Source organism: Camelus dromedarius, chromosome 23 (assembly GCF_036321535.1).
Source record: "Camelus dromedarius isolate mCamDro1 chromosome 23, mCamDro1.pat, whole genome shotgun sequence".
Taxonomy (NCBI): domain Eukaryota; kingdom Metazoa; phylum Chordata; class Mammalia; order Artiodactyla; family Camelidae; genus Camelus; species Camelus dromedarius.
The window spans coordinates 18184406-18206680 of NC_087458.1; the positions used below are offsets into that span (position 1 = coordinate 18184406).

At 38.1% G+C, this 22275-nt stretch overlaps 1 protein-coding gene and 1 long non-coding RNA gene across 5 annotated transcripts in view; one reads left to right on the forward strand and one right to left on the reverse strand.

Moving 5' to 3' along the window:
- LOC105092756 (uncharacterized) overlaps positions 1-22275 on the reverse strand; it is a 182058-nt gene that overhangs the window by 54226 nt on the left and 105557 nt on the right. The gene's annotated exons all lie outside the window — the stretch shown is intronic.
- LOC105092757 (putative dimethylaniline monooxygenase [N-oxide-forming] 6) lies at positions 1447-16690 on the forward strand. The gene is given in 8 exon segments (XM_010984501.3): positions 1447-1578; positions 6178-6366; positions 7531-7693; positions 8765-8907; positions 10273-10472; positions 12644-12999; positions 14863-14935; positions 16385-16690. Coding segments are annotated over 8 exon segments (1416 nt in total). The 3' UTR covers positions 16545-16690.

Consider the following 22275-nt stretch of genomic DNA (forward strand, 5'->3'; position numbering starts at 1 on the left):
CAATTAACTGTAGCTCACTCTATCATGTTCTCTTAATTTTCTATGCATTTGCACATATTTTTCTTTCTGGCTGTTGTGTGTTCCTTGCCTATCATCTACCTAACAAGCATCTATTCTTCATTCAAGACTCGAGTCTCTTCTCACTTCCTCTTGAAGCCCCTCTTATTCTTCTCCCAGCTGGACCTAAATCTTCCTGCCTGAGTGCTGGCATTACACTGAAATCACATCTATACTGTGACGTTGGCCATCTCTCCATTAGACCGTATGTTTCTAGATGGAAACACTGTGTCTTCTCATTTTGAACCTCCCAAAAGACTACTATGATGCATGGTAGACACTCAGGGAAGTGGAAGAAATGGAATGAGGGAAGAAGAGGAAGAAGAAAGTGTATAGAAGCAGGAAGGGTGGGTATAGAAGTGAGAGGGAGTCAGAAACAAGATTCAGTGACTTCCCAATTCTGTCCTCTGGGTTCATGAGTTCTACAAACTCACCATCTCCAAGAGTTAGCTCACCTCCTCAAATTAGGCCCTCCTAAATTTCCAGAAAATTGAGCTCTTTTTTTTTTTTTTCACTGTTGACACAACAAAACCTTTCATTATATTCCAGGTGCATAGTCTTTGTTTATATATTCTATACCTCTAAAGCAAAAAAGAAATGAAAGCAACATTGTTCCTCTAATCTCCCAGGGGTTTCACTTTACAGCTTTGGTGACTATATTATCAGTTATCATTTTATTTTTTGGAACCAGGACAAGAGACCTCATTCTTGCTCTTACCCTATTCCTTTCTTTCTCTGCTCCCCACTACCCCTCCCCTGTTCCCCTATCCCTACCAAACTCAGTCCTTCTCTTCCAGGTTTTACCAGGACTCTACATCATAAAAAATACAAAGAAAAAGGAATTCTTACTTTAAGAAAAATAACTCCTCCCCCTTTTCCTAATTTTGACATCAAAAGACACTGTTAAAAGCCATTCTATTCTACTCCTGGAGAACTACAGGTTCTCTGAGGAGAGAAGGTGGTTGAGTAAGAGTAACAGCCAATCATTCAGAGTGAGTAGGGGTGACTTGGCACAGTGGGTTTCATGTAAAAGCCTGAGTTCTAGTTCTGACTCCTTTCCTTGTTTTCTCTGAGATCCTGAAGAAGTAATTTCCAATCTTCTTGAAGTGACAATTGCTTCATTTGCAATTGAGAGCATTGGATTGATGATTTCCAAGGTCCTTCCTGCTCTAGGGTTCACTGACTCTGCTGTTTTTGGTGTCAGAAGATCTTACTGCAGTAAAAGTAGTAAAAATAATGAACATCAACTCTTAATGTGCATCTGTGTCTTCTTGTGTTAAGGTGAGGATCCCGACGTTTAAACCTCAGCTGATTATTTCTACTGAACAATTTCAGGCATTCAGGGACACTCCTCTGAAGAAGTCTGTCCAGATCCTCCTACGGGCGACCATGGTGAAGAGAGTGGCCATCATTGGAGCTGGCGTCAGTGGCTTGGCCTCCATACGTTGTTGTCTGGAAGAGGGGCTGGAGCCCACCTGCTTTGAAAGGAGCAATGATGTTGGAGGACTGTGACAATTCTCGGTGAGTAGGATAATAGAAGGTTGATGGATTACTCTGAAAATCAATTGTGATCTGTTCTAAATCAGACTCGGGAGGTAGGTCACAAATGGTCCAGATCTAGAAAGTAAAATGTAATCTCTCCCATCCCAATGAAGTCCAGTCACTCACAACTACTTCACACGAGCAAGGTTTACCCTGAAAAGGACTCCTCCAGCTCATTAAACACAAATCGCTAGACTGTAAAAAGTGCTAATGTGGGTAATTAGCAAAAAGAATTTATACACACAACACACATATATATATGTATATATATACCACTGCCTCCCACATAACTTGAAGATTCTATCCCAATTGCTCTTAAATCTTAAGAACATGGGGAGGGGGTTAAAAAAAATAAATAACAGAAAAACCTAGGCTGGAGTCAGAGGTCCTGAGTTCCAGTCTCAACTCTGTTTTTATAGGCAGATAGATTTTGTCACTTTTTTCTTTCCAGACTTCAAATGCTCATTAGTCAAATACAGAGGTTGGAAATTATATTATCTCCAATCCGCCTCTCAATTCCAAAAGGGTGACTTTATAATTAACTCACGTCCACTGGAAAGACATTATAGGTTATTATAAGTTATTATAAATAGTGACGGTGTGTGCTGTGTGTATGCTTATTAAACACTATCAGCTCCAAATCCAGAGAGAAAAAGAATTATCTCTGCCATTCAGACTGATTGCTAGAGGAATAATATAATCAGGAAATATTCATTATGAATATAATTCTTAAATTTTAAAAGCCAGGTTTGGGAAAATGTCAAGCTTTTCTGTCATGAACTTCCCAAACATTATGATTGGATGTAAATGATACTTATTTGGCTTGAAGACATTATATCCACATCATTCACCTTGTAACCATATTCTGTCCTGCTCTCAGTTATTGCTCAACCCATAACAGGTTCCTCCAACCAAGTATATCAGTGCTAACTTAGAACACAAGCATATTCATTTTAAGAGCTTTTGTAAAAATAAAAGGGAGGGGCTCCTATAACTCTGAAATTATTACATGAGAAGAAGATCATTAATTTTTATTTTCCATTAGGAAGTAATCAAACTTTTTTTTTTAAAGAATTCAGTTTTTTTAGTTTACATTTGCTCAGGGGATATGACTAGCTTAGTCTCAATCATGAAGTGGTTGTTTACTATCTTATTAGCAACAACCAAATGCTACTTGAACACCTCTTTTGGCAGAATTTTGTGCTAGGTCCTCATATGACAAATATGAGCCATAATCGCTCGACGTAAGTGGTTTCCACTGCACTTGGTATAGCAAGCCTTATATGGTATAGGTCAACAGTCCTTTGCTAGAAAATGGGAAAGAAACTCATTTAATAGCAAAACCTGTCCTGAAGTCATATGGTCAGAAAACATGATTGAATTGACATGAGGCTATTCATAGTCTTTATTTGGGCCACTCTGTGTTTTGCTGCAAAAATTTCATTGCATTTGATTATAGGGTGCTGCCCTAGATCTCACCAGGAGTTTTATGGAGGAAAAATCCAAAAATCTACAAATTTCAAAATAGGTCTAGCCCTGAGAGTTTATATGAGAGATTATAAAATTACATGACAACAAGAAGGCCCTTGGTCACTGTCAATTTAATAAACAAATGCCTTGAAATTTACGTGAAGCTGGACCACTAAAATATTAGCAGGTCAAGGAAATCTTCCTACAGGGATGGCACTTAGCTGAGATTTGAAAATGTTCTCAGACAAGAAAAGTAGAGAACCCCACTGTGTGACACAACTCCAGAGAGTGGCATTCCCAGTCAGTGCGCCAGCACCAGGTGGGAAAGGTTTTTAGGTAGGGGTGACCAGCAACCCATGAAAGGCACAGAGAAGGTAATAAACATGGCATGTCCAGGGATATGTACATTAATGAACCAGATCAGAGAATTTATTTAAGGAAGTATTGGATGACAGAGTAGTAAGATGCAAAGTCAAACTCTGGGTTATCCACAAGAGGGGCCGTCTTGTTTCCATAAAGACGTTGTGTGTAAGCAGAATTATACTCAAAGGTCCTGTGGGGATTTAAACACATACAAATATGCTAAACTTTAGTCCCCTCCACATCCCATCCCTTCCTTCTTTTCTAAGAGAAGTTGCTTGGTACAATGTATGACCAGAGAGGGATTTTTGAAAAATGTATTATGTAAGCTTTCACCTTGCAAATCCTGTTAGGTAGAAGGCATGCTGGAAGAGAGAAACCTGATAATTCTGAACTTTCCACTGTGTGCTTTTCTTGCAAAATGAAAACCAAATGGGTTTAAATACCAGCCAGGTGAATGTGAGCATGTCTTAAGTTTCATATACTTCAATATGGGGCCTCATGACCTCAAAAATTTTACTGCTGCTATAATAAGAGGTTGTTCAACAAGCCACATACAATAGGTCAGTTATCATTTTGATTGCAAGGGGGAAAATAATCGAACCAGAACTATCTAAACTTTGGTTTCACTCATTCATTCATTTATTCATTCAACAAATACATCTTTGAGTTCACTGCATATAGGGTACCACGTTAGGCATAGCTGCAGATGAGAGGTAGAGCAGGCAGCCAGTATTCTAAAAGCAGAGAGAATTCAAGTATTAGAATAATCATACTACAAGTGAATAGGATAGACTGTAATTAGGGCAGTAAAGACAATTAGAGCTTGGTGGAGGTAGAGATGACTTCCAATTGGTGAGAGGGAAGACAGGGAAAGGCACGAGAAAGGAGACAACTTTTGAGCTGGACCCTGAGGGTATATCTAGACAAGCAAAAATGGGACTGATAAGCAAGATGGCATATGAAAGAAGATCAAGGCAGACTGCTAAAATGCACTTGCAACAGTCTTGAATTAGCTTCCAACCTTGCCCTCAAGCTGCTTATGTTCTAGTGGGGTGGATGAGAGATGGACACAGAACCCGAGACGCTGACAATGTGCCCCATAGCTTCTTGGGTATCTGCGTCTAGGACAAGCTCCCTTAGCCAGAGGCAGAGTCTGAACTTAATTTCCTCTTTCCTGGCTCAAACCACCTCACATATTGAAATAATGAAAATGTGAGCTCTCTGGAGTAATTGTCTGTTGTTCTATAATACTCCTGCTTTCCTTTATTTGGAGAATAGTACTTTAGGGAAAATTCCAAGGAGCTGTATGGCACATTCTCTTCTCTCCTCATGTTGTGATTGGCTGGAGTCCAAGGGTGAAAAAGCAGGGATTCATTAATAATGGAAATAATGTGAGGTCTTATCACCTCTGTTCCCAGAGCAGAATCTTACTTTTTTTTTTCTTTTTTGTAAGACCCCAGCCCACAGCTCAGCCCTCCCTTCAATGGGCAGCTAAGAAACTTCCTTCCCTCTCTCCTTCTCACAGCCGTCAACAAAAGTTACCAGCTATGGGTGAACAGAAAAGACAAACCTGAGAAACTGTCAGGCACAAGACTTCACCCTTTCTCCGATCTTAGCAGAAATTTCCAAGTGATGTTTCAAAAAGTTAAAATCTCTGAGCTTAGCTGTTACGAGAAATCCAGCAATCATGCATAGAAGAGGTTTTATTGTCACTTGAGGGGAAACACTGAGGCCTCGGGCAGCCCCCCCAGGGACACAATCCTCTCGTTTGGGGTTGTTGGGCTGGAGGGAGACAGATGTCTTGAATCCAGGAGCAATAACATTCCATCCTTTTCCTTCATTTCATGAGAGTTCCTTCAGGATTAGGGGAAACAGAGGTTGCCAGCTTTTAAATGTGCTTTCAAGGCAACATATAGTGTGAATTTTCATCCTGTTCTTAAAACAGAGAGGAAATGTTTATATGGAACTTAGCATTCCGCTGATCCTCAAAAGATGTCACTTTTCAATTACACAGTGTTTTTAAAATAAAATGCCAAGATTTAGCACACGTTCTAAGGCTTCCGGTTTCCTGTGTTTCTTTGGTGAGGAGTGAATCCCACTAACTGGTGAGTTAAGGGAAGTCATCAAACACAGAACTCACTGACGATGCAGAAGTTATTCTCATGTGTGGTCCCTAGGCCGGCAGCATCAGCAGCACCTGGAATTGTTGGCAATGCAAATTCTCAGCACCCCTCTCCACAGACACACTGAATCAGAAGTCCTGGTGTGGGGCCCAGGAATCCAGAGTCTCAGGAGCACTTCAGGTGGTTCTGATTACACCGGGCAACAGCTTCATTAGAGAGCTCTGTGGCTGATGAAGAATTTGCTGAAATCCATAGAGTCAATTAAATAGGCTAAAAGCCACAACCTCTTGTGAACCATTCAGTTCTTTTTTTTTTTTTTTTTAACAGAAGTATGAGATAAGAGCCAGAGCTGTGACTGAGGGGGTAAAAAAAGAAAAAAAGACAAGTCTATGGAGCCATAAACACAGAGCTAAATGGGGAGTAATTAGAGTAAGAGGGTGTGCCAGCTCTGTGCCAGGTGCTTTGCTGAAGGCTTTCCTTTCCATATCGTGCAGAGAACTGTCCGTTTTTTTCATGTTTTTCAAAACCTATTAAATTAAGGTTTCAGCCAACTGAGAATTGTATACTCACTGAGGGGAATGCCATTCTTGGTTTCCTTTTTAAGCTTTATTATTGTTCCTAGGACCACGCAGAAGAAGGCAGAGCCAGCATTTACCAGTCTGTATTCACCAGCTCTTCCAAAGAGATGATGTGCTTTCCAGACTTCCCGTACCCTGATGACTACCCCAACTACATGCACCAGAGTAAGCTCCAGGAATACATAAAGACATTCACTCTAAAGAAGAATTTGTTAAGATATGTACAGTTTGAGGTAAGGACCTTGTAACTTGTGCTGTTGATATCAGTATGCTTACGGGTTAGAGGACAAACCAGAATATAGCACTCTTATCCTAGAAATCCAAATGTTTGCACACTTCACCAGTCAAATGCTGGTTCTGATTGTAAAGCTATGCATGCATTGTTTTTGTTTCCCCTTAAACATGCCCTCCACTGGTCTCCAAGAGCTTTTGAAATACCATAGAAAATGCTGGAGGCATCTACACCAGCATAGTGTACATTCCACCCTCATACACTCACGTTTTAGAAACAATCCCAGATTCTCTAGTTCATATTTCGACTTCTGTGGTTCAAGGCCAAAGAGCTATGGTTCAGAAAAACGTTAGCATTTGTTAGAAATTCTGCCATTATGAAGAGAGCAGCAACTTAGGTGAATAATTAATATAGTCATTGCCTCATCCTTCACCCACTCAGTTCCTTAGATTAGGAGCCTTGGGAGTTATGGCACAAAGGCATTGTCTCTGTCAGCAATACTTTACATTTGTATAGAACTCAACTTCCATTCATTACTGTCCAATACAGAGCACATATATGTAGTGAGAAAAATAATCAGCAGAATTATAAATTGGGATTATATTTAATATAATTGTACTTACTATTATTTTAGTATTTATTATACTTAACATAACGTGATTTAATATAATTTTACCTGTGTCAACAAAATAGTCATACTATGGAAGTGACTATTATTTCCAAGAAAGAATATCTATAGTTTGCAAAGGAGAGATCAAGGATTGAACTCTGAGACAATCCCATGTTTATGGAATATTTCCCATATAATCCCATAGTACGGAGTACCCCACGTTTGTGGAGAAGATGAGGCCAAAGAGGAAGAAGCCATGAATGTCAGTGGAGGGTGGCAGTAAGCAAATGACCCGGGATTTTTACAAGAATACTCAGTGAAATTTACCCCAAATCTTCTAACTAGATATCAAAAAACTAAATATACCCCAGTGAGCAATTTTCCTTGTGAGATTTGAAAATTCACTGGGACTCCTATTTTAATGTCTACCCATATGTTTCTCAGTGACCAGGAGTGCGCATAACAATCATTTTCTCCACAGAAATACTGAAGAAAACATAAACAAAAAAGCCCTAGACTTGTAAATAAAACAAATTCTGTCTGGTTTTCTTTAAGACCCTGGTTTCCAGTATAAAGAAATGCCTCAGCTTCTTAGTCACTGGCCAATGGGAAATTGTTTCCGAAAAGGATGGGAAGCAGGAGTCTGCCATTTTTGATGCTGTAATGATTTGTTCCAGACACCACGTGTACCCCAACCTACCAACAGATTCCTTTCCTGGTAAGCATGGAAAATATATAATAATCTGATGACTTAAACACAAATATCAAGGATTGAAATAGCTCTTTCCACAGATTGTACATCGTGATTATTCTTAAGGTTCCAAGTATTTCAAAACAAAATTTTTAAGTCTGATAATATGTGAAATATAGTAATCATTGGCCTCATACTAAAAGAATCAAGGACTTGCAAGTCAGAGATTAGATGAAGACACGGGGCCATAGAGAAGAAACCTGGGTTTTTAAATTTCATCTGTATCCATATTTTGTAAATTAACTTTAGAAATTACTGTGTGTGTGTGTGTGTGTGTGTGTAGTGACACACTCCATTACTGTACAAAAGTGGCAAACATCAAACAAATACCTTACACAAGCAACCTTCCTTCCTTCCTTCTTTCGTTCCTTCTTTCCTTCCTTCCTTCTTCCATCCATCCGTCCACCCTTCCTTCCTTCCTTCCTTCCATCTATCCAACAGGAAAACATGTCCACTCAAAAATATAAGAGTCCACACCCCAAGGCTTGATGTTCATAAGCCAAGGTAATTAAAAGAGTAGAGATTCAGGAGAAATAGAAGATTGAAACCAGTACTGTGAAGAGGCAGTACATTTAGGGGTTCTGAGTGTAGAACACCTGGGCCCAACTCACTCTACTAGATCCTTACCGTGTGACCTTAGACAAGTCACTTAACTTCTTTGTCTCAACTTCCTTGTCTTTTAAAATAGAGATAATACTAGTAGCTACCATTCAGAGATGTTATCAAGATTAAGTGGCTAAAACATGTAAACCCTTTAGCAGAGAGCCTAGCCCACAGTAAGTACTTAATAAATATTACCTATTAGTACTACCAAATGTAAGTTCAAGTACCTTAAGCTTTTTCAAAGTCTCTAAAAGTAATTATTTAGGGGTTTAGAATCAAAAATCACTAAAAGAAAAAATGTATTTTGAATAAGAAGCTTTTTAAAAAAAATTCAGACTGATAATAGGAAGTTTAAAAATAAAAATTATTGAAAAAGGTAAGTCTTCATCGTTTCTTCTGAAAATCAACTCACACCACTCCCCATGTTCCATGTAGGCCTAGACCAGTTTCAAGGCCACTACCTCCACAGCCGGGACTACAAGGGCCCAGGCGGGTTCCAGGGGAAGAGGGTCCTCGTGATCGGCCTGGGGAACTCAGGATGTGACATTGCTGTTGAGCTCAGTCGTCTGGCTGCACAGGTATATGATCTAAAAGGTTTGGGGAAACAAACCTAGTGTACAGCTCTGTTACTGCAGCAACAGCCCCGGCACTGAGGATGGCATTTACCATGTCATACCACCCACATCTGCCTGTTGCATATGCCCATTAAGTCAAGGAGGACTCTGCCTGTGAAGCCAGGTACTGTGGCTCATGCCAGTAAGGAAGTACATTTTGCTGGAACCAGAGGTAAGTGCATGTGCGTGTGTATATATGTCAGTATGCACTTTTTTGTTTGTTTTAATTTTACCCTCTGATCACCTCCAAGCAAACTGGTTGCAAGTCAAGCTCTGCCTTTATTTATTTAACAGGATTTCCTATCATCTATCATGCAGCAGTACTGGGCTGACTAATCTGAAGTTCTGGAAGATACACAAGATTTAGTTCCTTCTATTGTTTATCCATTCAACAGCCAATGCCCAACAAATACTGGGCACTTTTTAAAGGTCAGCACGGTGTCAGACTAGAAATAAACACAGAAATAAATCAGACTACTTCTTGACTTCAAAGGGCAGTCAACAGGTGGAGGTGGGATGACAGGTTCCCAGACCATCACAAAAGGAGGTAATGAGACTTCAATGACATTAGGTGTGCCAGTGGTGGCACCATGAATAGAGAACCTGACTTAGTTGGAATGAAGTTATCAAAGGAGGCTTCCCAGAGGACTCCAAGCTGAGTCACACATGACCAACAGACCTGGAAGAACTTAGCATACTTTTAAGTAAATAAGTGCTCGATAAGTAAATTATTAAATGGATGTTGAAAACTACCTAAGGATTATTTAGTGTCAGATTTCCTTGGGTTACCACAGAAGTGGGAAAATAGGCAAGCAGCGGGCTCATCTCAGGGCTGAGGCAGCTGCCATGGTTTGGGATGCCTAGCAAGTCCAGGAGTGGGTGTGTAGGGAGGACTGGAGGAGACCAGATACAGAGAACAGAATTAAATCCTTGGCATCTTCTTGGCCTAATTTTAGCTAGGGATTCATATATTTCCCCCATCAACCCAGCAACTACCACCAGTCACCACCACTGAGGCTTACTGGATTACCTTGTCTTTACTAGACCTGTTAGTCTTGTGAGTCTGCAAAGATTAAACTTGTCACAGTTGAATACAGAGCCTTCTTGTTCCAAGATGTCAGGTTCACACTCTTTTAACACCTAATCACTCACCCTCTGGGTGAGTTTGCTTCTATCTGGTTTCAGTCTTGGACTATTCATCTTGACCCACCTCTTTAAAAATGCTCCTGCCTGGATATTGAGGGAAATGTATGGAGATGTCCATGGAATTCTGTTGTATTTGCTTATTTCTTAGAGTGATGTTGAAATCTATGTTGCCTTCCCCACCAGGTCATTATCAGCACCAGAAGTGGTTCCTGGGTCATGAGTCGGGTTTGGGATGATGGCTATCCTTGGGACATGGTGTATGTTACCCGCTTTGCATCCTTTCTCCAGAATGCCCTTCCTTCATTTGTCTCTGACTGGTTATACGTCAAGAAGATGAACACATGGTTTAAGCATGAGAACTACGGCCTGATGCCTTTAAATGGGTACCATAAACAATACATTTTTTATTTTTTTTTAAAAAGTGGGGCACTGGTTTAAGTTGGATTCTTTCTCTCTTTCTCTCTAGGTCTTGCTTTTATTTGCCTTATCGAGGCTGGTGGGATTGAATTAAGGACTGCATAAGTGATAACGGTATACTCAGAGACCACGAACGAGATGAAGATCTTATTGAAATTAGTCTAGTGGGAAAGGGAGTATGAAAGAATACAAAATGGGGATAGAGCAGGCAGCAAGATCTCCCTGACATGCAAGATTTGATTATGGTTGCTACAAGCCATAGCATAGAATTTTGAGAGTGGAGCCAATTCATGAATTGGTTTTTTTTAGGACTATCTTGTTCATGTTTACGGATGACTAGGGATAGCAATAATAACACTGATTCCTCAAAACTGCACTTAGTAAAATTTAAAATGTAAGAATTATTGAGGGGAGGGTATAGCTCAGCGGTAGAGTGTGTGCTTAGCAAGCATGAGGTCCTGAGTTCAATCCCCAGTACCTCCATTAAAGATAAATGAACAAATAAACCTAATTAGCTCCCCCCAAAAAAGTTAATTTAAAATTAATTTCAAAATTAATAAAAAGCATAAATTGCAATAAAAAATAAAAATAAAATGTAAGAATTATCTTATGAACTATAATGCTTTACATATATTGATTTTATTTGTCTCTAATTTTCTAGTATGCTTCTAAGGAGCAACTAGCAAGGTAGTAGTAACCAACATGTCTCAGGAAGTAGAAAGTCTCAGAATAAAAGGACACAACTCCATGGAAGAGTTGACATTTCCGCAGGACAGTCAGGAGTCATGGAACATGTAACACAATGGAGGGTCACAGAACTGATGTAGCCTGTCAAATTAATAAGATTCACTTATTTACTTCTCTATAGAGACAGAGCCCAACACCTATTAACAAGAAAGGCTTTCTAGGTAGAAAATCAGTATATCAATTAAAAAAAGAATAAAGTGGCTAAGAAAAGAAAAGGATCCCCTGGGAATTTCACCTTTGGTCCATGCTACAAAAGTATTTCATTAGGTTTAGAGAAACAGGTTTAAAAAAAAGTTACGAGCAGATTGTAAACTGGAGTAGTGAATGTCAGGGTTAGTAGTCAAACCCTCACTCCACAGTCTGGCAAACTGCTACATCCCTAAAGGAAAAAATGTTGATTTCATTCATTCAAAATTATTTTTAATGTAATAGATGTTTCAAAGCTTGAACTGATTATGACTTTTTTTTTGTTACGTAAGAGCAACTGCAAACTGTATTTTGGCTTTATCCTTCAGACAATTAAAATATAATTTTGGGAATCCATTTATTCTAACTCTTCCCAGGAAGGGTTCCAATTACCATAAGGTGTTGATGACACCTTCTCACTCCCTTGCTCACTCCCTTGTTTGAGGCAGGGGGGCTGGTTTTGCTGTGACATGCTTATTACCACCTTGTAAGGTAAAAGGAAAGGTTGCAGAATTATAGAGATGTAGAACAGCGTGGACAATAGAAACAAATTCTGAGATTTATAAAGTGTCTTAGTGATTGAGGTAGTTAGAGGAAATTCCAGAATCCCTGAAGGAAACGAGTCAAAATGAAGAATGGCATCCAAAAAAGAAAAAATCATTCCTAGAATTTTGGCAACTGAAATGAGATACCAAAGTTGTTGGACTTTCTTTTGTGACCACAGTTGATGAAAGGAAACTAAACGTGTCAAAACAACATCCCACCACGGTGGATCTGATTCCTCATGTAAGATGAGAGCTTAGTTATAATAATAGTCCACTTAGAATAATGATGCTTGCATGTACCAGGCACCGTTTTAAGTGCTCTACAGATAATGGTTCATTTGATTCTCACAACAGCCATATGAGGTAGATTCTATATTATCCCCATTTTCCACATAAGGAAACAAATCCAGAGAAGGAGCAGCTAGATTATAAAGTTGGGGTTGAGTTTCAAGGGGCCAACCAAAAGAGGAAGCTCAGACAGATATTCTAAAGGACTGTTACTAGCAATAGAAAAGGAATTGCCAAAAGAAGAGAGTTTAGTTGTCCTCATGCTGACGTTTAACTGCTCAAATTTGGTTTCAATGCTCTGGACTATTGCAGATGTTTCTTGGAAACAAGGTATTTTACAGCAAGGGCCTTTTTCTCTTTTTTCTGCACAGCACCCTGAGGAAAGAGCCTGTGTTCAATGATGAGCTCCCATCCCGCATCCTCTGCGGTACTGTGTCCATCAAGCCCAGCGTGAAGGAATTCACAGAGACTTCGGCCATTTTTGAGGATGGGACCATGTTTGAGGCCATTGACTTTGTCATCTTTGCAACAGGCTATGGCTATGCCTACCCCTTCCTTGATGACTCCATCATCAAAAGCAGAAACAATGAGGTCACCTTGTATAAAGGCATCTTCCCCCCGCTGATGGAGAAGCCAACCTTGGCAGTGATTGGCCTTGTCCAGTCCCTGGGGGCTGCCATCCCCACAGCTGACCTGCAGGCCCGCTGGGAGGTTAAAGTGTTTTCAAGTAAGTGGGCCATTTTATCTTTATTCATTTAGTCAACAAATATCTACCGAGTACCTACTACATGCCAAGCAATGTGCTAGATGCAAGGGATATAAAGCAAACCAGACAGACAGGATCCTTGACCTCGCAGAGCTGAAAATAGGGTGAGGGGAATGCTACAATAGGGATAGGGTGTTCTGGTGAGGGGAGTTCGGTAGTGAGTTATTTCACGAAGATGGGACAGGATGAGAAAAACATATAAAGGTGAGGAACAGCACGTCATGTGTGAAGAACCAGAAATATTGGTGTATTGAAATATAAAGCAGAGTCAGGAAGTGGCCAGAAACAAAGGAAGGAACCAGAGCATGGAGGGTCTTAAAAGCTGTTAAGGAGTTTAGACTCTCATAGGGGAATTGATAGGACTTTGCAAGGCTATAAGCAAGAGAAGGACAGCAATGAGTCACTGAAATGTGAAAGTACATTGCAAAGGCTGAAAGGGCCCCAGTGGATGTCGGGGCATGCTGGAGATATTACTGGCGTCAACTGTGTCAGAATAACAATGTCAGGCCACTCCTACTCTATTGATAATCTTTTCCCCATTTCTCCCTCTAAACCCCATGGGCTCCAGGGACTTCAAATATGTTTGTGTGGGGAAATCAAGAATATGAGGATAACACAGAGAAAGTCACTGTCTCAAATATTGATTTAATTTGCTCCAATCATATTGATCACCACTGTTATTAAAAGTGTCCATTTATTCAAGGGTTCAAGACTCTTGGCCAATATAGGTATACCTTACCTAACACACTGTCCATAAAAACTTTGACTGTAGGTTATGAAGAAAAAATTACAAACATTTATGTGATGTGATATTTTCTTAAAATGTGGTGGATAAATAAGCTTCTATTTCAAATATATCATGAAGAATCATTATTTTTTTTTTAAATGCTGTCATGAAATCTTTTGTAAGGGTGCTCCTGTATGAAATGATTCCACTGTCTTTTCCCTTAAAAGACACAACAGTGCCAAGCACCTGAGGTTTTAGGGAAGACTGGAGACAGTTCACAAACCCAAGAAATTTCCATGAAACAGAGGGCATCATTTATTCATTCAGCAAATATTTATTGAGTACCTACTATGCTCCAGGCTCTGTCTTGGCACTTAAAATACATCAAGCATGACCAAAATTCTGGTCCCTTACTTTCTAATCGAGGTGCAGCAAATATCTGACCACAACTGGGAAGTTTTCATGCAAATGTCCTAACATCCCCTGCCATTGTTACAAAGGCAAATGAGCTAGTTAGCAATTGGAAGAGGCCTCCACTGATGTAGTGAAATTTTCAAAAAACTAAAAAATGTTTGCTGCTCTTTAAAGTATCTTTAAAATATCTTCCTTGGCTGCAGACAGATGCTGGAAAATCCGTGCTTTCTCCTGTTGTCCCATTTTAATTGCCTTGGACCTTAGATTGAATTATTTTACCAGATTATTTCTTGAAAGAATTTTTAGTAGGAGGATGCAGACAAGAAATATGAAGAAACTGTTAAGCTATTACATGCATGAGGTATATCTGAGGCATGTTGAGAATTAGATCCCCCATAGTGTCAACAGAAACATGAGATTGGGCGATTTGAGCTACAAACTTTTCCACTGTCACTATCTCATTGCAGGCCAGCTTTACTATTCCCAGAGCAGGTTCATTGGCTTCTCAGATCATTGTATCTGTGAATTGTTATTCTGCTAAAGATCCTAAAGATAGCTCCTCCTGATACAAAATCTTTTAGGGATACAGCTTATAAGCACTGTGTGAAACTCATCATGTGTCATTATGTATTTCTGATTTCTGTGTCTTTTTTCAGTATTTCTCTCTTCATTTCCTTTTTTAGACTCATGTACCCTACCAACTACAAATGAAATGATGGATGACATTGATGAGAAAATGGGGAAGAAACTCAAGTGGTAAGAGATTGTACTTGCTGATGAAACAAACCCTAAAATTTGCCTTGATAATGTAGGAAAATGTTAGTATATTCTATAATCTTGTCACTAGTCAAAGTTCACATTTTTGGAACACTTGTTATAACCAAGCACTATTCAACAGGCAAATAATAGCCTAAACTTCTCCTGTATAACTCTAGGGTGCAGGTTCTAAAACAGGGATGCCCAGGGGACATTTGGCAAAGTCTGGAGACATTTTTGGTCATCTCAAGTGAAGAGGGTGTGTCACTGGCATCTAATGGGTAGAAACAAGGGATGCTGCCAAATATCCTACAGTGCAGAGGACAGTCCACCTTAACAATTATCCTGCTCAAAATGTGAGTAGTGCTGAGGTTGAGAAATTACTCTTTCCCCAAGAGTTTCTCTCCTGTCAGCCAATTAGCTAGCTGGGGACTGAGAAGTGGCAGTGTTATAATAAGAAAGACAAGTGAAGAATTCAATTGAGTTCACCTGCCCTAATACTGTCTACTAAAAGAATATTCACTTCTGATTCATCCAAACATCAGTTTTCAAGTATACCATAAATGGGATTTGTAGAAGGTTAGGTAGCTAGACATCAGACATTTAAATGTACTTTTTTTAATGTTAATTACTTCTATGAAAGTAAATCCTTTTTAAATTAAATATCAAAATCTGCTGAAAAATAATTAGTGTATCACATCTAGATGACTAAGTGAACCCATCATTTATTGACTGCCCCAAGGGGAAAGTCACTGGGTAAGAGCCTAGAGAAGACATGGGTAGCCTCAGACTCAATAGAACCTCCCCTGAACCTCCTCTAGTTCACAGGACATCTCTGTGAACTAGGCACTCCTATGCGCTAACAATTCATGCAGCTTACTCCACTTATTACCCTTTAGGTTAGAGTCCAATAGGAATAAAGAGGAGGGAAAAGGCTTCAGTGTCAATCTTATTTCTTAAATGATAGGCTGCTCTTCAGAGTTTCTAAATGCAAATAAGACCACACTCCAACTAAAAGTATAAAACAATTAATATTAGTAAAATGCAGCAATATTAAAACTATACATAAATCCAACTTTAAACACATCAACATAAAATCTAATATTGGGAGAGATCCTAAGCAACATTATATAAAGAATAATCATGTATTAAAGAGTGAACTAAGTTAATAAATCACCTTGAGTCCCTAGGGTCAGTTCATTCCAGACCACATGGCTAGAAGCAAAAGCCCAAAATGACATCAAACTTGGATAAACATTAGGAAGGAGAGGAAAAAACAAAACAGCTCATTTACAGCCAAAAAACAAATGATAAATTCAGTGTTGTGGAAAAAGAGAGGAGTGGGGATATTACTGGAGGTGCTGACTAAAATATTACCTTTCTGAGACTAAAAAATAAGAAATTGGTGCTTCTGTTTACTCATTTTGACATGTTCTTTTCTTTCCTCAGGTTCGGCCATAGCCAGACTTTGCAGACAGATTACATTACATACATGGATGAGCTAGGCTCCTTCATAGGGGCCAAGCCTAACATACTGTGGCTCTTCCTGACTGATCCCCAGCTGGCCCTGGAAGTGTACTTTGGTCCTTGTAGCCCATACCAGTTTTGACTGATGGGACCAGGGAAGTGGGATGGGGCCAGAAATGCCATCCTGACCCAGTGGGACAGGACAGTAAAGCCAACCAGGACAAGAGCTGTTGGTGAAGCTAAGAGACCACAGCCCTTCTACAATTTGCTAAAAATGCTTTTATTGCCAGTGCTTGTTCTGGCTGTTTTGCTTACATTTTATTAATTAGGAAGTTCTTTGGGTCTCACAGTTCAGCCTAGAAGTTCAATTGCATATGTGTGTGTGTGTGTGTGTGTGTGTGTGTGTGTGTGTGTGTTTATGTGTGTGTATAATCTCATAGCTGCTCTTTCCCTTCCTGCAGATGTAAAAATGAATCCTGGCCCATTTGGATCAAAGCCTAAATAAAATGGAAAATACTCAGTCTCTCCTTTTCTGATAAGAATCTGTACTCTAAAAGGATTTTCATGTACTGAATTGGCAAAATTGGAGATGCTCAAGAGGGTAAATGGGAGTGAGCACAGATTTGCAGGCTGAACAAAGTTTAATAAACTTTTTAAAGTGTGTTTTGTCATGGGGAGAAGTGAAATCACGATATTGAGTCTTCCAACCCATAACCCATATATCTCTCCATTTATTTAGATCTTTAATTTCTCTCATCAGTGTTATAAAGTATTTAGTATACAGGTCTTACCCATCTTATCTCAGATTTATCCTAAGTAGCATATGTTTTTTAATGTTATTATATATTAGTTCATTTTTTAAAATTTCTTATTGTTTATTGCTAATATATAGAAATGTACTCATTTGTTCTAGAAACTTTATGTAGATTCCATAGTATTTTCTAAGCAGAAAATCATGTTGTATAAAAATAAAGATAATTTTACTTCTCCTATTGCTATTTGAATGTCTTTTATTTTTCTTGCCTTATTGCACTGGTTAGAAACTCTAGTATGTTAGATAGAACACACTAGAGATCAGATATCCTTGCCTTGTTCCTGATCTTAGGAATAAAGCATTCAGCCTTTTACCATTAGGCATAACTTTAGCTATAGATTTTTCATAAATGCTCTTTATTAAGTTGAAGAATTTTTCTTCTATCCTTGTTTGCTGACAATTTTCATCAGGAATGGACATTGGATTTTTTCAAATACTTTTTTCTGCATCTATTGAGATGATCATATGCTCTTTAATGTTTCTTTATAAATATGGTGAATTCTGTTGACTATTAAGCCAATCTTGCATTCCTGAAATAAAACTGACTTGATCATGATATATTATCCATTTCATATACTATAGGATTATATTTGTTACCATTTGCTAAGAATTTTTGCATGTTTATTTTAGAGGGATATTAATCTGCACTTAATTTTTTTATAATACTTCTGTCTGGTTTTGATATCAGTGTAATGATTGCCTTACAGAGTTGGAGAGTATTCTGTCCTCTTTAATTTTCTGGAAGAGTTATATATAATTGGCATTATTGCTTTCTCAAATGTTTGACAGAGTTCACCAGTGAAGTTATCCTGACCACTGAAGTTCTTTGTATCTATTAAGCCCATACTCCTAATTTATCCCTCCTCCCTTTCTGCTTTGGTAACCATAAGTTTGTTTTCTATGTCTGTGAGTCTGTTTCTGTTTTATATAGATTCATCTGTATTATTTTTTAGATTCCACATGTAAGTGATAACATAATATTTGTCTTTCTCTCACTTTACTTAGTATGATGATCTCCAGGTCCATCCATATTGCTGCAAATGGCAACATTTTATTCTTTTTATGGCTGAGTAGTATTCCATTGTATAAACATACCATAACTTCTTCACCCATTTATCTGTCTATGGACATTTAACTTGCTCCTACGTCTCGGCTATTGTAAATAGTGCTGCTATGAACATTGGAGTGCATGTGTCTTTTTGAGTTAGAGTTTTTTCTGGATATATGCCCAGGAGTGGGATTGCTGGATCATATGGTAACTCTATTTTTAAATTTTTTTAAGAATCTCTACACTGTTTTCCATAGTGGCTGTACCAATTCACATTCCCACCAACAGTGTAGAAGATTTCCAAATGGGGTTTTAAGTAGAGAAGTGTCAAAAATTAAATTAACAATATAAGAAGTTTATCTGGCTCCAGAGTGGCGCATGTATAAGTGGGCAAGAGAAGAAATAAGAAAACTAGTTAGAAACCCATTGCAATAATCCAGGCCTTATTTCAATAATTCAGAAGATATGATAACTCCAAGAATTATGTGGCTGAAATACCCCTTTATTGTATCTATGAAAGGAGAGTTTCATAAACAATTAATATTTTAAACAAAATTGTAAGAGAAAGCTTAAACTATTACAAGGTACAAAATTTTTTAAATACTTTGGAAGCAATCGTGTTCCCATGACTAATGTGCTGGTTTTGTGATTATTTATTTTTGAAAGTGTGTTCTTGAAAGACTTTGATTGGGCAACAATGGGTATAGTGGCTCAAGTATGTGCAATACTTGGCAAATACTATGTACTCAATAAATATTTACCAGACAAATGCACATACCATTATCTCTTTAAAAATATCCTCTCATTCAGATATTATACCAGTTGACCAGCTTTATTCACTTCCCCAAATTTCTATGAATTAAGTCTTCTATCCATGAAATATTCTCACAGAATAAAGTATGAGTTATAATTCTACCATGTATTTTACAACATTTAAAAATCGACTGGGAATTATCCTTGATTTATAAAGTTAAATCATATGCTTTTAAATTATACAAAGTATACTAGAATTAAAAGTCATAAATGTGCCTGCAGAGAAAAAAGCCAGCAAAATTCAAGTTGTTTTCTTAAAAACCGGTCATATTGGAGATGTATTGTTAATGAGATTTAAAGGATTTGATTAAACATAACAAAGAACTTCCAGATAGTGAGAACTGTTAAAAGAAGAATGAGTGACAAAGAGAAATTCAACATCTCCTTTTCTAAGAGGCTTTATAAAGACAATAATTCTTCATAAATCTCACGACATCTCTACATAATATTCATAACATCATGGATCGAGTGTAAGGTAGAGTTGACTCTTGATATGACTTCTGTTTTTAAGTTTGAGAAGAAAATGAATAAAGTGAAAAATATTTCAACAGGGACCACTTGGCCTAGTTAAGAAAACAAACTAATCAGGTACTATAGTAGCACAAAATCCACAAAAATTAGGAATTATGGCAAATATAAATGATGATCTCTTTGCTAAGAAAGTGCCCTCCAAGGTTCTTATTACATTTGAAAGTGAATTATACTGCATGCATTTAAAAGGTAATCATTATTCAAGCTTTTCACTGATTTTCACTGATAATCTAAAAGGCTAATGCTAGTCAGTCTCTTTGCCTTAAATTCCAAATTGGTAGGACTATATCAATAATCCTCATGGCACCTAATGAATTAAGGTACATTTCAATTCAAAATTAATGAATACTTTATGTTATAATTATTCAGCAACTAGGACATGCAAAGCATTTTGCTACTAAGGAAAAAATAGCTGCCTTTCAAGAACTTATTATCTAAGTGAATACAAATACATAAGGAAATATGTAAGCAAAAAATCTGGAGTAGTTGAGGACAGTGATGGCTGTAATGTGAGCCCCATCCCAGGATCTCCTCATCAAATAATTTGAAACAATTAGAAATAAAAAGTAATTCCTACACCAAAACATGCCTTCAATAAGACTTAAAGTCAGACCATGCCAAAACTGTAAAATAATTGTGACTAAAAGAGAAAAATCATCAAATCACAATGTGCATCTTCTTACTTTGCCACCTCACCTCATCAAGTTGTAAGACTGTAGAGGCAGACCGAGAAAAACTCCATGGAAGAAAGACGGAGGTAGTGAAGGAGCCTAAGGATGACGTAAACAACCTCTAAGTTGATGACATTCACTATACATCACAGAATACTGGAAAAGCACCTAGGCAGATCAGAGCACAGACTACAAGGAAGGAACTTCGAATACTAGGAATCTGAAGAACTAGACACCATTTAAAAGAATTGGTGCAATATAAAGAGGAGCAATTGGAAAAGATAGACTACATTTAAAGAAACAATCTTTGAAATGCATATCTCTGGGGGAGAAAAAAAGACAAAAGAAAGGATGACAGCCTTTGGAAATTTGGTGGTGAAGGGGAAAATAAGAAAAAAGGAAAAAGAAAAATGTAAGAACCTGCAAAACAAAAAGGAACCATAAAATTGGAGAACTCATAACCCCTCTACCACCATTAAAAGAAACGAATAAAACTCTTAAATACCTGAACTTTTCTATTCTTTCAGAAGAGGGCATCATTAAATGAGGAATCTAGTAAAACATCACAATATCATAAAAATAAAAAGATAAAGGTTATGCTACGTCTAGATAGATAGATGAAGGGAGAAAGAGAGAGAAGTGAGAGAGAAAGAAGAAGAAAGAAGGAGAGGAGAAGGGGGGGAAGGGAGGGAGAAAAAAAGGAAGGAGGGAGGGAAGAAACAAAGAAGGAAAGAAGGAAGGAAAGAGAATCAAACACAGAGATCCACTGGAAGAATTCTGTATATGTCTCATTGGCCAAAATTGAGATTGCATGGTGATTTCCAAGGGAAGAACACCTGAAAAAATGACAATCTTTTCCAGCCTATAGTGCAGGGTAGAAAGGGAAATGGAACTTGGAAACTTTTGGATAACTAATAAATAGTGTGTGTCTTATCTCTCATATGTCTATCCTCACATACTTGATTAGTAAGTAGTTCAGTTGAATATAAAGTTATGAGCTGAAAGTCTTATTACCTTAGAGTTTTGAAGTCATTGCCCCATCGTCTCTTAGCTTCAGTATTACTGTTAGAAGTTCACTGTCATTTCTATTCTTTCTTTTATACATGACTTGCATTTCTTTTTCTGGAAGGTTATAGGATTTTTTTTTCTTAACCCTGCAATTCTGAAATTCATAGTGAGGTGCCTTGCTTTGGGATCTTTTTATATCTTCAGGTCTAGAACTTAACCAGTTCAGTTTCTACAAAGCTCAAACTTCCAGTATCCAACCAGGATGGATGAAGGTCGGTCTCATAGTTGTGTTGGACGGGAGAGAAAAATATCTATTCCTTAAACAAACTTCACCCAATCTTGTTGTGTCTCCTGACTAACATCTTTGCAGTTCCTGATGCCTCTGATTCCTAAACCATCCTGACACCATCTGGTATGAATTGACCTTTTTTCCATTAGCATCCCTGTTACAAGCACTTGGTGTTAATGTTCTCATTTCTGATGAATTATCAATTCACTTCCTATATTCAGAAAAATATGTTGATACTACTTCTCTACTGTAACCTCTTTTATTCTGTGTATCTTTTGAGTTCATGCCTTTTGGGACTTTATTCTTATTTCAGTGGGGTTTCAAAGGAAGCAGAGAGAAACATGGGCAGAGCTAACCATAGTTAGCCTGAAGTTCTCTCAATTACACCTGTAGTCTAAAGGATGAATTTGTGGGTGGTGAGGAGTGGTTAAGGTAGAGGACAGTGATGGGCTAAGACCAAGAGTATAGAAACAATCAAGACTTTCATAAAGAAGTGGTGATGATCTGACCTATGATAGTAGCAGGAATAATGGAGATAAGAGGACAAATCTGAGACAAACTAAGTTGATAGAAACAACTGGAGTTGTTGTTGGTTGTAAAGGAGAAGTCTAATAAGACATTTAGTCTAATAGCATATAAGAGGAACTTGTGAAAGGTTACAATTCAACAGCAAAGGTAAGTTCTAACTTCTATCTGGGT